The sequence below is a fragment of the Lithobates pipiens genome, unplaced genomic scaffold, assembly GCF_037356315.1.
Source record: "Lithobates pipiens isolate NorthernLeopardFrog02 unplaced genomic scaffold, aLitPip1_a1.2 Scaffold_16, whole genome shotgun sequence".
Lineage (NCBI taxonomy): Eukaryota > Metazoa > Chordata > Amphibia > Anura > Ranidae > Lithobates > Lithobates pipiens.
The window spans coordinates 542,849,236-542,866,395 of record NW_027507748.1 but is presented as its reverse complement, the minus strand read 5'-3'; the positions used below and the strand labels follow the sequence as shown (position 1 = coordinate 542,866,395).

The 17,160-nt window shown below is 43.9% G+C and overlaps 1 protein-coding gene across 1 annotated transcript in view; it reads left to right on the top strand.

Annotated features, from left to right (window-relative positions):
• The window catches only part of ARF3 (ARF GTPase 3), an 80,975-nt gene that overhangs the window by 54,155 nt on the left and 9,660 nt on the right, over window positions 1–17,160 (top strand). Inside the window, exon 4 of the mRNA XM_077483331.1 lies at window positions 8,962–9,086. Within this exon, the coding sequence (XP_077339457.1) occupies window positions 8,962–9,086 (125 nt within the window). The remainder of the gene's footprint in view (window positions 1–8,961; window positions 9,087–17,160) is intronic.

Genomic DNA, 17,160 nt, shown 5'->3' with positions numbered 1-17,160 from the left:
CATGCAAACCTGATAAATGAGTTTTGACTGGGTATTGGAAATGCTTAATTCCCCATTGGTTTGTCAGTGGGTGTCTGTGACCCTGTCAGGGAGACCTGGCGCTACCTTTTCTGGCTGTGGCAGGCTTCACTGCTGTCAGTTTAATTGACCACTTCAGCTCTGGAAGATTTTACCCCCTTCATGACAAGGCGATTTTTTTGCTATTTAGCACTGCACTACTTTAACTGGTAATTCTGCGGTCATGCAATACTGTACCCAAACAAAATGTGTATATATAGAAAGGCCAGTATGCTGGCCTGAAATTATGGGAGGAGCCCGGTGGAATATATAACCAGCCCATTCGCCTGTCCTCCTCGTCGGTTCCGGTGCGCGATACCCGATACGTCAGGTATCAAGCGCCGGCCATTCAGACCAGACGCAGTGAGCCCGTTCGTCAGTTCCCGCATTTTTCGTCCCCGTCTTGACAGCTCGTCTTCTCGTTCAGCAGCGTCCGTCGGTTTCGCCGTCGGAGTGTCGCCGTACCCATCGAATTTGTCGTTGCACGTCGGGCTGGCTGTCGCAGGTAGGGCTTCGGCACCCCCTTTTTCAATTCATGTATTCAATGTACCGTCAACATTCCCTGTACTCACGAGCCGCTCGCTGCTTTCAAATCGAATGTTTTCTGTGGCCCTCGTACGCATGTCGCTATTTTCTACTTTCGATGCAGTCGTTATCACTTTTTCGACACGTTCGATTACGCCACGTCAGGCGATTCATTCGCAGGTACGGCATTCGAAACCGTTCGACTGCCCGAGCATTTCTATTAGTATCGGTCGAATCGTTCGACTCACAGCCAACTGCTTGTTACGACAAGGCAAGCAGTCCGCACGTTTCGCTTGCCCTGCTTCAATTCGAATATCCCTTCATTCATGCAGTTATGTTATGTATTTCATTCGATCTCATTCCAATTCATTTCACTCCCAGTCATTTCTTCCATTTCGAATCATTTCTGTCACTAGTCGCGCTCCGGCGCGAATCCTGTTGCACCTCTGGTGCACCGATTCGCTTTGGAGTGCCCCCAGGGTTTGGCCTCATTTCTGTACATGCTCCAGAGACTGAATCACTCGCAGGTTCACGCACGATCCCTGATTTTTGTCTTTGTCATGGCATATCATTTCTGTCACTTATTACGCTCCAAATCGAATCCTGTCGCATTCTCTTATGCACCGATTCGTCTTGGTGTGCCCAGCTGCTACGCCTCATTTCGGTACATGCTCCAGAGACGGATTCTTTGTAACCTACAGTCCAGTCGTTGAATCCTGTCTCTGTCATGGGATATCATTTCTGTCACTTATTACACTCCAGTTCGAATCCTGTCGCATTCTTTATGCACCGATTCGTTCTGGTGTGCCCAGCTGCTACGCCTCATTTCAGTACATGCTCCAGAGACGGATTCTTTATTGTTACCATCAGTCCAGGCGTTGAATCTTGTCTCTGTCATGGGATATCATTTCTGTCACTTATTACGCTCCAATTCGAATCCTGTCGCATTCTTTTATGCACCGATTTGTTCTGGTGTGCCCAGCTGCTACGCCTCATTTCAGTACATGCTCCAGAGTCGGATTCTTTGTTGTAACCATCAGTCCAGTCGTTGAATCTTATCTCTGTCATGGCATATCATTTCGGTCACTTATTACGCTCCGATTCGAATCCTGTCGCATTTATTTATGCACCGATTCGTTCCGGTGCGCCCAGCTGTTACGCCTCATTTCAGTACATGCTCCAAGGACAGGACTCATCTGTTTGGTTCAAGGGCTCGTCCTCCGATTCTTGTCTTTGTCATGGGTTTCATTTCATTTCACCTATCACGTTCCGGTACGAATAGTCACATCTGTGTACCAAATTCATCCCGGCGTGCCCCAGGAATGGCCTCATTTCAGTACATGCTCCAAGGACAGGATTCATCCGTTTGGTTCAAGGGCCTCGTCCTCTGATTCTTGTCTTTGTCATGGGTTTTCATTTCATTTCACCTTATCACGTTCCGGTACGAATAGTCACTTCGGTGTACCAAATTCGTCTCGGCGTGCCCCAGGAACGGCCTCATTTCAGTACATGCTCCAGAATCCGTTTCGTGCTCAGTCGCAAAGTTGTGGCATGGCGATCCGGATCTCTGTCATGGCAGCTTCTCTCGTCTCACTATCACATGCGGTCTGGATGCCTACCAGGGGGGCCTTGCTCCTCGGCCTCATTTCATTATAAAGTTGCCTCAAAAGGAAAACAGCTTCGTTTAGGCGTGTTGCGTTGTTTTTCTCCACATTCAAGCGCAGACTTCCTGCAATCGTCGTAAATACACATCCAAGCGCAGACTTCTTGCAGTCGTTGCAAGCACGCATCCAGAGATAGACTAATCGCAATCATTGTACCAGCACGCATACGAGCAGAGACCTCTGGCAGTCGTCGCAAGCACGCATTCGAGCCTAGACCTCTTGCACTCGTTACAAGCACGCATTCGAGCATAGACCTCTTGCAGTCGTCGCAAGCACGCATTCGAGCCTAGACCTCTTGCACTCATTACAAGCACGCGTTCGTGCATAGAGCTCTTGCAGTCGTTGCAAGCACGCATTCGAGCATAAACCTCTTGCGGTCGTTGCAAGCACGCATTCGAGCACAAACCTCTTGCTATCGTTGCAAGCACGCTTTCGAGCATAAACCTCTTGCAATCGTTGCAAGCACGCATTCGAGCATAGACCTTTTTCAATCGTCGCAAGCACGCATTCGAGCATACACCTCTAGCGATCGTTGCAAGCACGCATTCGAGCGTAGACCTCTTGCAGTCATGACAAGCACGCATTCAAGCATAAGCCTCTTGCGATCATTGCAGGCTGATGTCCGGGCTCAACTTATGGCAATCATTGCTGGCAGGCACTTCTGCCTGCTCAATAGGTTGCTTTGAGGGAAGCCTGGATACCTTCCTAAATGTTCGTTGTATTACAGGGTACTTATACTTATAGGCATAGTTGATCCAGGGAAAATCCGATTGCCTCTCGAGGGGTCAGGAAGGAATTTTTTCCCCTACTGTAGCAAATTGGCCATGCTCTGTTGGGGTTTTTTGCCTTCCTCTGGATCAGCTGCGGGCGTAGAATTGGGGTGTCGGGTGGTGTGATACCTTATTATTTCAATTGTGGTTGGACCGGATGGACTTCTGTCTTTTCCGGCCTGGCTACCCACGAAGCCTACTGTAAATCCTTGCAATCGCTGCAGGCACGCGTCCTAGCATAACATCTTGCAAATCATGGCAAGCACGCATCCTGGGTAACATCTTGCAACCGTCGCAAGTACGCGTCCTAGCATAACATCTTGCAATCATGGTAAGCACGCATACTGAGTAACATCTTGCAACCGTCGCAAGCACGTGTCCTAACATACATGCAAGCATAACTCCCGCAGTCTTCGCAGTGCACATGCGGAACGCGAATTGCTCGCAGTCATCACGTACACATCTCCTCCGACAAACTCCCGGGCAATTGTCGCAAGCACACGTACAAACACAACCTTTACTCATGCCAAGGCTCGCGACTTAGCATAACTTCTTGCAATCGTTTGTTGCAAGCACGTTCTCAGTGGTACGCTAACTGGCTACACCTCATTTTCAGCAGCACTTAATTGGCCACTCGTCTCCTGTGGCCTTTCTTACAAGCCACTCACTGTCGCCTGTCCGGCTGTCTCTTCCTTGGGACAGTTGAGTTCAACCTCCGTCCGCACCAGGATCATGTTGTCACACGCGACTGGCTTCTTCCGTAGCACGCCCAGGCTATTTCTAGCCAGCGTTCAACATTTCTTATTCTTACAATGCTCGGAGAACCATCTGTTGTTACAGCCCATACAGCAAGATCCCCACTACGATGCGTCCAGAGGCATCAGCCCATAATCTTCGGCCAATGCTCGCCCATTACAACTGCCATCTTTACGGACACATAATACCCTCGCATATTCCCCAGTTTAGTCATCCAAAAGACACCTACAGTCCCTTCACGGCATGTCGAGCGTCCCTATGCACGTCATCCCTCAGGGGTCGCGCCTCTGTGTCACGCCGATTGGTCTTACTGTCTCTCTCACAGGATCCAGAGCAAGTCCTCAGCCGGGTCCCCGCGGCAATAGCAGTCCTTGCTATGCGGGAGGAATTCCTATCGTCTGGGAGTGACGTCTCTCTGTTCATTCCCTTCGCGTCTTCCCTTTCTCCCCAGGTGATGACTGACGCAGCGGCCTCCACGGGCTTGCCGCTGATTTTTGGCCACCTCTGGCTCGCAGCTCCCTGGCCTCCCCAGTTACTGGCAATTCCTGGCTGCGCCAAGGCGCCCTCTCTGGTGGTATGTACTTCCTACGTCAACTGGTCCAGCTCTTGTTGTTGTTTCAGTTCAACATCCATTCTTCCTTTATCCCCGGTAAGTTCAATCAGGCAGCGGACGCCCTCTCCCGCTTTAACCTTGTCGCGTTTTCATTCAGGTACCCGGAGCCGGACCAACATCAGCAGCTATCCTGGACTGGTCTCAACTGACCCTGGGTTAGCCCCTCACCTCCTAGCGGCTACCCAACTCGTTTGATCACTCCCTTTCCCGCAACACCCTCAAGGCCTATCAATCAGCCTGGAGGGCCTTTAACCAACTTCGTCACGTGTCACAGTACAGAGACGTCCCGTGTCAAGCAAGTCACAGCCTTCATTTCCTACTGTCACTCGCAGTTGGCGTCATCCTTTAATACGATCCGGCTATACATGACCGGTGTACAACATCTTACGTCCCTCCAGGACCCTACCGTACCCTTCCTATTTTACCACGCCGTTCGGGCTGTTACGCGCGGTATCCAGGAAGCGCCAGCCGATGACCGGCACCAAAACGACCGCCTATCACAGGAGACGTTTAGAAATACGTCAGACTTCCTGGCTACTTCACCTTTTCGGTCTCCACGTTGGTGTCATTTACAAGCAGCCATACACCTCGCCTTCCCCGGCTTCTTACGGCCAAGCAAGTTTACTTGTTGTAGCCTCACGGCACGCATGCTGTACCAGCACCACCTGGTCCGATACAAAGACCATTTCGCCTTACACTTAGCAGTCTCCAAGACGCAGCAGCTTGGCTCGGGTTCGGACATACACCGCTATAAGTCCAACAACCGTCGGTACCCGGTCGCCATTTTCACGCGCCTGTCGGCCCCTTTTGGCTGATCAACCAGGAGTTAGTCCTCTTCTGCCATTTCTCACTAAACCTCTGAACGCTGCCCGGTGCAACGTGTCAGGATACTCCCGGGTGTCCTTCACCTCTGTCCTACTCACATTATCAAGAAGTGGGGCAGATGGAGGTCCACCTGTTTCGCCCGCTACATACCCAATCCGCAAGCGGAGATGACCCAGGCCTTTGTCGAGCGCACCCAGTAACAAACTTGGATCAATAAAATACAACCCCTACCTGAATGATTTTGCCCCCTTATTTTGGTATACCGTACGTTAGACCAGGGCACACTTTCAGGTCCATTTCAAGTAAGCGAGTTTATGTTAACCTTGTTTGTCATCCTTAACCGTATCGGTCAGAGGGCTCCATACCATAAATAGAAAGGCCAGTATGCTGGCCTGAAATTATGGGAGGAGCCCGGTGGAATATATAACCAGCCCATTCGCCTGTCCTCCTCGTCGGTTCCGGTGCGCGATACCCACCCACCCATCCCCCTTTTCAGGGCATTTCTCAAGCATCATACTCCTCATGAGAGTACTCTTTTCTCCCCATTCATATTCATTTCATTTATCACCCACTTTCTATCTAGGGTATGCCCCCTTATTTTGGTATACCGTACGTTAGACCAGGGCACACTTTCAGGTCCATTTCAAGTAAGCGAGTTTATGTTAACCTTGTTTGTCATCCTTAACCGTATCGGTCAGAGGGCTCCATACCATAAATATTATTTTTTCACACCAATAGCTTTTGGTGGTATTTGATCACCACTGGGTTTTTTATTTTTTGCGATAAATAAATGAAAAAAAGATTGAACATTTTGAAGAAAAAAAAACAACAATATTTTTTACTTTGTGTCATAAAACATATCCAATTAAAAAATAAAAAATAAAATCAAATTTCTTCATATATTTTAGCCAAAATGTATTCTGCTGCACAAATGTATATTGATTGGTTTGCGTGAAAGTTATAGCATCTACAAACTATGTTTATTGTTTTATACTACTAAGGGTGGCGATCAGCAACTTATAATATGACTGCTATAGTGCGGCGGCCAATCTGACAAAAACTGACAAACTGCCATTGACATCACCAGTGACACTAATACATTGATCAGTGCTAATAATATGCACTTTACTAATGACATTGACTGGAAAGGGGTAAACATCAAGCGTGATCAAGGGTTTAAATGTGTGCTTAACTATGTTTACTGTGTGCTGTCTTACTACGCAATGTGGAGGTTTTTACTCCCTGATTTGCAGGGAGAAAAAAGTGGCACATTGCTGCTGACAATAGATGGCCCTGTGTTGTTTACCTACACAGGGCTCTCTTCTGTAATTTGATCAGCTGATTGGCCAGTTCCACTTGTAAATCATTGACGGGTATGAGCGCCCCCCTCCAAAAAGTGCTGGATTCCGTACATGTACATGATCCAGCGCAGCGGAGCCCCTCTGCCGCAGTTTATCTGCAGTAGGCAGTCTGCAAGTTGTTAGCACAAAAATGTATATAGACTCCAATGTATCAGTCTAATCCTGCTGTTCTGCATGGGAGGCTAGGGGTGAACTCTCCACCTGAGTCCCTAAAACCTTTTTGCCACTTTGCACTGTAGTTATAATAGAGTTATAGTCAAGTTAACCGACACATGCAGATGTTGCTAAATTTGACCTGGGCATCTAGACTGAAATTACCTCCTACATAAAAAGCCTTCCTTGTGCAGACATCGAAACAGCCTGAGACTGCTGCTGAATGCTGTCATCTTGAATGCAATGTTGGCAGCCCCAGCAGACTTAATGGACACTCTTTGGTATTCCCCTTTACATTTAAAATACTGAACTTTTCTGTGCTTTTACCTGCAGTTTCTTATGTTGTTGATAGAGCCTTTTTATCCACTTGCCAACCGGGCTATAGCCAAATGACGGCTATACCGCGCTTGGCTAGTTCTGGAAGGGCGTACTATGATGTCCTCCAGAAATCGCGCCTCCGGTGTGCCCCCGGGAGTGTCTGTGATCACAGATCAGGGTAAAGGGCCAATGACAGTGGCCCTTTACTACGTGATCTCTCCATCCAATGATCGTAGCTGTACGTCGGCTGCTTTAAGACCACTTGGGGGTGCGCGTGTGCACAAGACGCGACGTCTGAGCCGATGCGCATGCCTGGAGGTCACAATGTCTGCCTAGCACCTGCGATCGCTCTAGGCAGAGACAGAACGGAGGTCTGTCAATGTGAATAGACAGATCTCCGTTATGTCAGGGGTGAGGAGACTGATTTGTTGTTCCTAATGCTTAGGAACAACAATCAGTCTCCTCCCCCAGGCAGTACCATCACCCCACCGTTAGAAACACTCCCTAGGACACACATTTAACCCCTTGATCGCTCCCTAGTGTTAACCCCTTCCCTGCCAGTGATATTTATACAAATAATACAATAATCAGTGGCTATTTTTAGCTTTGATCACTGTATAAATGTCAATGATCCCTACAAAGTGTCAAAAGTTCCCGATCTGTCCGCCACAATGTCGCAGTCCCGATAAAAATCACAGATCACTGCCATTACTAAAAAAAAAATGTAATTTTTTTTTTTTTTTTGTACAACGTCGCAACAAAAAGCAATTTTGTGAAAAAAAGAAAAAAATATCTTAATTTTGCAAAAAATTGTGGGAAAAAATTTTAATTTTATAAAACTCACCATGCCTCTTACTAAATACCTTGGAATGTCTACTTTCCAAAAAGGTGTCATTTGGGGGGTATTTGTGCTTTCCTGGCTTGTTTGGCTGGCCATACACTATACAATTTTCTTGTCCAATTTTCCTTTTAGATTTACCAGAAGCATATAATATAAGGTCAAACCTAAACACTTAAATTTGTATGCAATAAGGCAGGCCCTTGCACTACATAGTTGAAGGTAAATCTGTAGGAAATTGAATACGAAAAAAGGTATAATGTATGGCCAGCTTAAGGCTTGGTTCACACTGCAGAGATGCGGGAACCCTGTGAATCCCGCGCGCAGTCCACACTGCCTTATGCAAACTGATGGGAGTGTCAATTAAAGGTTAATGACACCCCCAAATCAGTTTGCATTTCGCAGTGCGAACTGCAACTTCAGACAGTAACCGGATCGCACAGACCAAAAAAAAAAAACGTCCTGTGCGAGTTTAACACGAAAGCGATGCAAATCCAGCCATACTATATGTATGGCTGAAATCGCATCTCACATAGATCGCATGTGATTTTGCACTGCAGTGCGAATCACATGCAATATTGGACATCGCACCCAAGGGAACTGGCCCTAAGTGTCTCTGGAAATGAGAAAGGCATTCAGTACATCAGGTGTGATCAGATGTGATACATTTTTAGTGATTGGCACCATAGCTTGTAGACTCTATAACCTTCACAAAGACCAAATAATATATACTTATTTTGTAATTTTTTACCAAAGATATGTAGCAGTATAAATATTGGCCACAATTTTTGAAGAATAATTACTAATTTGCAAAATATTATAACAGAAATGAAGAAATGTGTTTGTAATTCCATTCTTTTTTAGCCAGCTTTTATAAATAAGCCAATTTACCTTTGTACCTGTTATATATATTGCAAGTGGGTTGTCATGTTTTATTCCAATAAGTGACATGAAGGATTGCCCCCAATGCGCTTGTATATTTGGAAGTTAGACTAATGTAATATTGATTTAGAAAGTGATGGAATTGCCAATGGTAGAATAACAGTAGAACATAATGATTTGTGTCTTCCTGTTTTATCAGGCCTAATATTTGTGGTGGACAGTAATGACAGAGAAAGAGTAAATGAGGCACGTGAAGAATTGATGAGAATGCTGGCAGAGGATGAGCTTCGGGATGCTGTTTTGCTCGTGTTTGCAAATAAACAGGTTAGTTGAATTAGTAATTAAATACATTCATTTAGAGGAAGTATGATACCAATATCCCACAATAGCAATATACAGTGGGGAAAATGTAATTATTTAATCCTCTATGGATTTTGTAAGTTTGCCACTTACAAAGAAATGAAGGGTCTATAGTTTTTATGAGTGTGTTTTAAATGATAGAGACAGAATATCAACCAAAATACAGAAAAACACATGATACAAATGTTATAAATTGAGTTGCAGTTCAGTGAGTAAAATAAGTATTTGATCCCCTACCAACCAACTATAATTCTGGCTACAGTATGTGCTCATGTGGTACACAGATTAGTCCTGTCAATTTAAGAAGGTGCTCCTAACGACAACTTGTTATGTGTATAAAAGATGCATGTCCACAGAATCTCTTTCTTCCAATCAAACCTCACCATCATGGGCAAAACCAAAGAGCTGTCAAATGACATCAAGGACAATATTTTAGACCTGCACAAGGCGGGAATGGGCTACAAGACCATCTGCAAGAAGCTTGGTGAGAGGAAGATAACTATTGGAGAGATTATTCACAAATGGAAGAAATACATAATAACCATCAATTGCCCTTGGTCTGGAACTCCATGCAAGATTTCACCTCCTGGGGGAAGGATGATCATGAGAAAAGTGAGGGATCAGCCCAGAACTACTTGTGAATAATCTCAAGACAGTTGGGACCACAGTCACCAAACCATTGGTAACACAATATACCCCCGTTGATTGAAATCCTGCAGCACCCGCAATGCCCCCCACCTCAACAAGGCACATGTACAGACCCATCTGAAGTTTGCCAATGAACATCTAAATGATTCATAGAATTGGGAGAAAGTGCTGTGGTCAGATGGGACCAAAATTGAGCTCTTTGTCATTAACGCGACTCACCATGTTTGAAGGAAGAAAAATACTGACTATGACTCTAAGAACACCATCTCTACAGTCAAGCATGGAGGTGGAAACATTATGCTTTGGGGCTGTTTCTCTGCTAAAGGTACAGGCCGACTTTGCCGCATTGAGGGGCCAATGAACGGGACCATGTATTGTAAAATCTTGGATAAGAACCTTCTTCCCTCTGCCAGAACACTGAAGATGGTTTGTGGATGGGCCTTCCAGCATGGCAATGACCCAAAAAATACTGCAAAACCAACAAAAGAGTGGCTCAAATAACATTAAGGTCATGGAGCGGCCTAGCCGGTCTCCAGACCTTAATCCTATAGAAAATGTATGGAGGGAGCTGAAACTTTGAGTTGCCAAGCGACAGCCAAGAAACCTTAAGGATTTAAAGAAGATCTGTAAAGAAGAGTGGACCAAAATTCCTCCTGAGATGTGTGTAAACCTGACACCCAACTACAAGAAATGTCTTACCTATGTGGTAAGAGGTAATAAGAGTTTCTCCACTAAGTACTAAGTTATGCTTTGCTTGGGGATCAAATACTTATTTTACTCACTGAACCTCCATGTATAAAATGTATATCATGTGCCTTTTCTGGATTTTTGGTTAATATTCTGTGTCTATAATTTAAAATACCCCTATGATTAAAATGATAGACCCTTAATTTCTTTGTAAGTGGGCAAACTTACAAAATCTGCAGGGGATCAAATATTTATTTTCCCCACTGTAGAGTTTATGAAGTACAGTCTGTATGCTTGAAACCTTCACAAATTCCACTGCCTTTTAAACTGTATAAACATGTACTTTCTACTATAAAAGTAGATATACTTGTCTATAATGGGATAAAAATCGCTTTGCACAGCCAGTTAAAGAACTCTGGTCTAAGTGAAAAGCATGACATTAGTTAGTAAATCACTACATTTAACCAATTAACTTTGCAATAGGAGATGAACTAATATGATGGCCAGACCGAACACCCTCAAAATGCTTTGCCTGTGACTTTTTCATCCACCACATAGCTGTGGAAGCTCCTACTGTACTGTGAGACCGTAGCTTGTGTTTGCAGGTCCAAATCTGCAAATTTTTTACAAAGAGACCACATTCAGCAATAATATAAGATCTTGGCATCGGCTCCCACTGGCCCTTTAAGGGGTTTGGCATTCCAGGAGGCGGGCGGGGCTTGTGACCGCTGTGATTGACTGTCATGGTGGTCACGCGATTGGAAACTCCTGATCGTAAGAAGTGTTCGGGAGCTTTTCGTGAGACGCCGGTCACTTTGCTGGCGCGCGCTCTCAGATCAGCTCTATCAGCGCTAATGCACGCAAATATGCGGCCCCTCTGTGCTAAGGCCCGGCCACTGAGAGGCCGCATATTTGCATGCAGTCAGAGCCTAGGTGTATAACAGCTCGCTGTATGCATGGCATGGGCACACAAACACCACTAGTTTTGTTTTCACAGGACTGTTTATATGACATTTTAACCTCTTGACAACCACGTAACATAACGCCCACACACCACAAATATGTTTCATGTAGCTGATGCTTCTTTGTTCAGTGCACGCAATAATTGAGTTTCCAACTCCCTGTCTCTAATTATGATCAGGAGCCAGTGGGAAGGACTCCCAAACATATGATCACTGTGGTAGCTAATCACATTGGTCATGCTATTGGAAAGCCCCCTACCCCCAGTCTTGTTAAAAGACTATGACGGGTGCACATGAAGGGGTTAATGTAACGACTGTGTGTACCTATTTTGGATATGAATGTGTTTGAGTTTTTATTTTTAAGGATACTTTTTTTAGTATTTGCTAGCCCATAGTTGAGCAAAACTGGAAATAGAAAAGGGTATATGTAAGGCAAGCCATAGATTATGCAATTTTCTTTCATTTCCCCCATCAACACAGGTAGCATTGATGGGGGGTTCCCTTCTGCAGCTCTATTGTGTTCTGCTAATGGGGATCCTTTCCTGCAGGCAAAACACAATGATTAGTGTTGCCAGCTATAGCCAGAGGCACTAATTGTTTGGGAAAAACTCAACAGGCTGGTTGTACACAAGTCGATGGATAGATCAACTTGTGTACGACCAGGGTGCCCATAGATGGTTCGAAATTCAGCTAAATTTTAACTATGCCCAGAGTGTGAATATAGCATTTATGTCAATATCTGAGCATACACAGGTAATAGGCCATAGGCATTTCTTGACATAATTTATAATGGCCAACTTAGCATAGAATCACCGCGTGTTGTAATCTGAATTATGTTAATCATGCCTGACATCCCTGAGGGATATTTGTACCTGGTAATTTGGACAGTAACACACTTCCTCACCTGTCTGATTGCAGAGCCCAGGACCCCTGCAACCGGCTGCAACAGTGACACTACACAGAGAGAGAGGAACTGATGTTGTTTATCCCTCTCTGTGACCCCGGAAACTGGAAGTGACAAGGTTTTTGTCACTTCCAGTTTCGGCTCTTTGTTAGCAGCCAGGTAAGCAGCGGATCATACTGACCCCATATCTCTTCATAAAGATTTTGTAGAGATAAAGAACCGCGCTAACTCACAATAAAGTGATATAATACCCACCAATCGGGGACATCCTCCCCTTAACCAACTGTGCAAACCCCAGTGCTAATTGGTCAAGCCAATAAAAGATGAAAATTACTCACCAATATATTGACTCAAAAATTTGTGACATGAACACAAAAATGAGACTCAATATAAAATGTGTATAGATACTCCAAATAAAGGAAGAAAAATATGTGACTAATAATAATCAAATCCTTTAAAACGTCAAAAATAAACACCACTTGTGACCAAAAACGTGACTGATAAACTTGTGAATGATATAAATAACTAAATATAAAAAAAGTCCATCCAGAAATCTTCTGCTGTGAGCCGTGTAGAATCCACCACCACCTATGTATAAAATGGCTTCTTACCAGAACCCTCAGACCCCAGAGGGTCAACAATCGCTCATCAAAATTGTGGCAGCTTCTCCATCCTTCACAATCCACAGCCCTCCAGAATGATCTCCACTGTGTATACCAGCTGCAATAGAGTCCCAAAATAGCTCTCCCGTAAACACTGCCTGAGCTGTTCAGAGACAGTCGTGAGATAGATGTAGCTGCCTTGGGGATTATACCATTGAGTGCTCTTGATGCCTCCGATAGATGGCATGTAGGCAGTAAAACACCCGGGGATCAGAAACAGGGCCACAGAAAGGAAGGTAAGCTTGTTTGTACAAAACGATATCCAGTGGTCAGACGTGGCCAACAAGAAGGTTACATTTTTGTAAATATTTATTCTATCTTTTCATGTGACAACACTGAAGAAATGACACTTTTCTACATCGTAAAGTAGTGAGTGTACAGCTTGTATAACAGTGTAAATTTGCTGTCCCCTCAAAATAACTCAACACACAGCTATTAATGTCTAAACCGCTGGGAACAAAAGTGAGTACACCCCTAAGTGAAAATGTCCAAATTGGGGCCAGTTAGCCATTTCCCTCCCAGGTGTCATGTAACTCATTAGTGTTACAAGGTCTCAGGTCTGAATGGAGTGCAGGTGTGGTAAATTTGGTGTTATCGCTCTCACTCTCTCATACTGGTCACTGGAAGTTCAACATGGCACCTCATGGCAAAGAACTTTCTGAGGATATGAAAAAAAGAGTGTTGAGTTATTTTGAGGGGGCAGCAAATTTACACTGTTATACAAGCTGTACACTCACTACTTTACATTGTAGCAAAGTGTCATTTCTTTAGTGTTGTCACATGAAAAGATATAGAAAAATATTTACAAAAATGTAAGGGGTGTACTCACCATTGTGAGATACTGTATGGGTGCGTGTATGCGTGTGTATATATAATATATATATATAGAGAGAGAGAGATAGCTATATATATATATATACACACACACACACACAGTGCCTTGAAAAAGTATTCATACCCCTTACAATTTTCCACATTTTGTCATGTTACAACCAAAAAGGTAAATGTATTTTGGGGAAATTTTATGTGATAGACCAACACAAAGTGGCACATAATTGTGGAGTGAAAGGAAAATGATGAAGGGTTTTCAACTTTTTTTTTTCCAAATATCTGAAAAGTGTGGCGTGCATTTGTATTCAACCCCCTTTACTCGGTTCCACTAGATTTTAGTTAGGGGTATCCAATTGCCTTCAGAAGTCACCTAATTAGTAAATGGAGTCCACCTGTGTGTAATTTAATCTCAGTATAAATACAGCTGTTCTGTGAAGCCCTCAGAGATGTGTTAGAGAGCCTTAGTGAACAAACAGCAACATGAAGGCCAAGGAACACACCACACCAGTCAGGGATAAATTTGTGGAGAAGTTTTAAAGCAGGGTTAGGTTATAAAAAATATCCCAAGCTTTCAACATCTCACAGAGCACTGTACAATCCATCATCCGAAAAATAGAAAGAGTGTGGCACAACTGCAAACCTACCAAGACATGGCTATCCACCTAAACTGACAGGCTGGGCAAGGAGAGCATTAATCAGAGAAGCAGTCAAGAAGCCCATGGTAACTTCTGGATTAGCTGCAGCGATCCACAGCTCATGTGGGAGAATCTATCCATAGGACAACTATTAGTCGTGCACTCCACAAATCTGGTCTTTATGGAAAAGTGTCAGGAAGAAAGCCATTGTTGAAAGAAAGCCATAAGAAATCCGGTTTGCAGTTTGCGAAAAGCCATGTGGGGGACACGGCAAACATGTAGAAGAAGGTGCTCTAATCAGATGAGACCAAAATTTAACTTTTTGGTCTAAAAGCAAAATGCTATGTGTGGTGGAAAATGAACACTGCACATCACCCTGAACACACCACCCCCACAGTGAAACATGGAAGTAGCAGCATCATGTTGTGGGGATGCTTTTCTTCAGCAGAGACAGGGAAGCTGGTCAGAGTTGATGGGAGGATGGATGGAGCCAAATACAGGGCAATCTGAGAAGAAAACCTGTCAGAGTCTGCAAAAGACTTTAGACTGGGGCGGAGGTTCACATTCCAGCAGGACAATGACCCTAAACATACAGCCAGAGCTACATTGAAATCGTTTAGATCAAAGCATATTCATGTGTTAGAATGGCCCAGTCAAAGTCCAGACCTAAATCCAATTGAGAATCTGTGGCAAGATTTGGAAATGCTGCTCACAGACGCTTTCCATCCAATCTGACAGAGCTTGAGCTATTTTGCAAAGAAGAATGGGCAAACATGTCGCTCTCTAAATGTACGAAGTTGGTAGAGACATCCCTAAAAAGACTTATAGCTGTAATTGCAGTGAAAGGGGGTTCTACAAAGTATTGACTCAGTCAATACTGAATATAAATACACACCACGCTTTTCACATATTTATTTGTAAAAATAAATTTAAAACCATTTATCATTTTCCTTCCACTTCACAATTATGCGCCACTATGTGTTGGTCTATCACATAAAATCCCAATAAAATAAATTTACATTTCTGGCTGTAACATGATAAAATGTGGAAAATTTCGAGGGGTATGAATACTTTTCCAAGGCACCGTATACTACATATGTGTGTGTATATACACACACACACACACACACACACACACACACACACACGTTCAAAATAATTTATTCTGAGGTTGTTGTTTTTTTAGATCTATTTGTACCTCTATAAATAGAAAAATGTGCAAACTTCCAATTATTAACTATAGAGCTTCACATACAGGGAAATGAATAAATACCCACAATTTGTATAAATATGTGAACAAAACTTTATATGAATATAAAATGTGCAGAGTATCTCCCCTATTCACTAAAGTGTTAAACACTATATAACAATATAGCTAATACTAAATAAATATATCCACCCTCACTGTTACAACAATGCAAATAAATGACCATCATGATTAAAGCCCCTGCAATATAAAATGGATATAAAATAAAATCCAAAAGAATCTAGTAGAAGTCCATATACAGGGGAGGGAAAAAAATATTTGATACCCTGCTGATTTTGTACATTTTCCCACTGACAAATAAGTGATCAGTCTATCATTTTAATGCTAGGTTTATTTTAAGAGACAGAGTAACAACAAAAATATCCAGAAAAACACATTTTATAAAACTTATAAATTGATTTTAATTTTAATGAGTGAAATAAGTATTTGATCCCCTATCGATCAGCAAGATTTCTGGCTCCCAGGTGTCTCCTATACAGGTAACAAGCTGAGATTAGGATCAATCTCTTAAAGAGAGTGCTCCTAATCTCAGCTTGTTACCTGTATAAAAGACACCTGTCCACAGAAGCAATCAATCAATCAGATTCCAATCTCTCCACCATGGCCAAGACCAAAGAGTTGTCCAAAGATGTCAGTGACAAGATTGTAGACATACACAAGGCTTGAATGGGCTACAAGACCATCACCAAGCAGCTTGGTGAGAGGGTGACAACAGTTGGTGTGATTTTTTGCAAATGGAAGAAACACAAAATAACACTCAATCTCCCTCAGTCTGGGTGGGGCTCCATGCAAAATCTCACCTCGTGGAGTTTCAATGATCGTCAGAATGGTGAGGCCCAGAACTACACAGGAGAATCTTGTCAATCATCTCAAGGAAGCTGGGACCCTAGGCACCAAGAAAACAATTGGTAACGTGAAGGACTGAAATCCTGTAGCGCCCGCAAGGTCCCCCTACTCAAGAAAGCACATGTACAGGCCCATCTGAAGATTGCTAATGAACATCTGAATGATTCAGAGGCGAACTGGGTGAAAGTGTTGTGGTCAGATGAGACCAAAATCTAGCTCTTTGGCATCAACTCAACTCGCTGTTTGGAGGAGGAGGACTGCTGTCTATGTCCCCAAGAACACCGTCCCCACTGTCAAACATGGAGGTGGAAACATTATGTTTTGGGGGTGTTTTTCTGCAAAGGGGACAGGACAACTCCACTGCATGAAAGGGACGGGGGGGCAGGGCCATGTATCATCAAATCTGGGATGAGAACCTCCTTTCCTCAGCCTGGCCATTGAAAATGGGTTGTGGATGGGTATTCCAGCATGACACTGACGCAAAACATACAGCCAAGGCAACAAAGGAGTAGCTCAAGAAGAAGCACTGTCTCCATACCTTAATCCTATAGAAAATCTGTGGAGGGAGCTGAAGGTTCGAGTTACCAAACATCAGC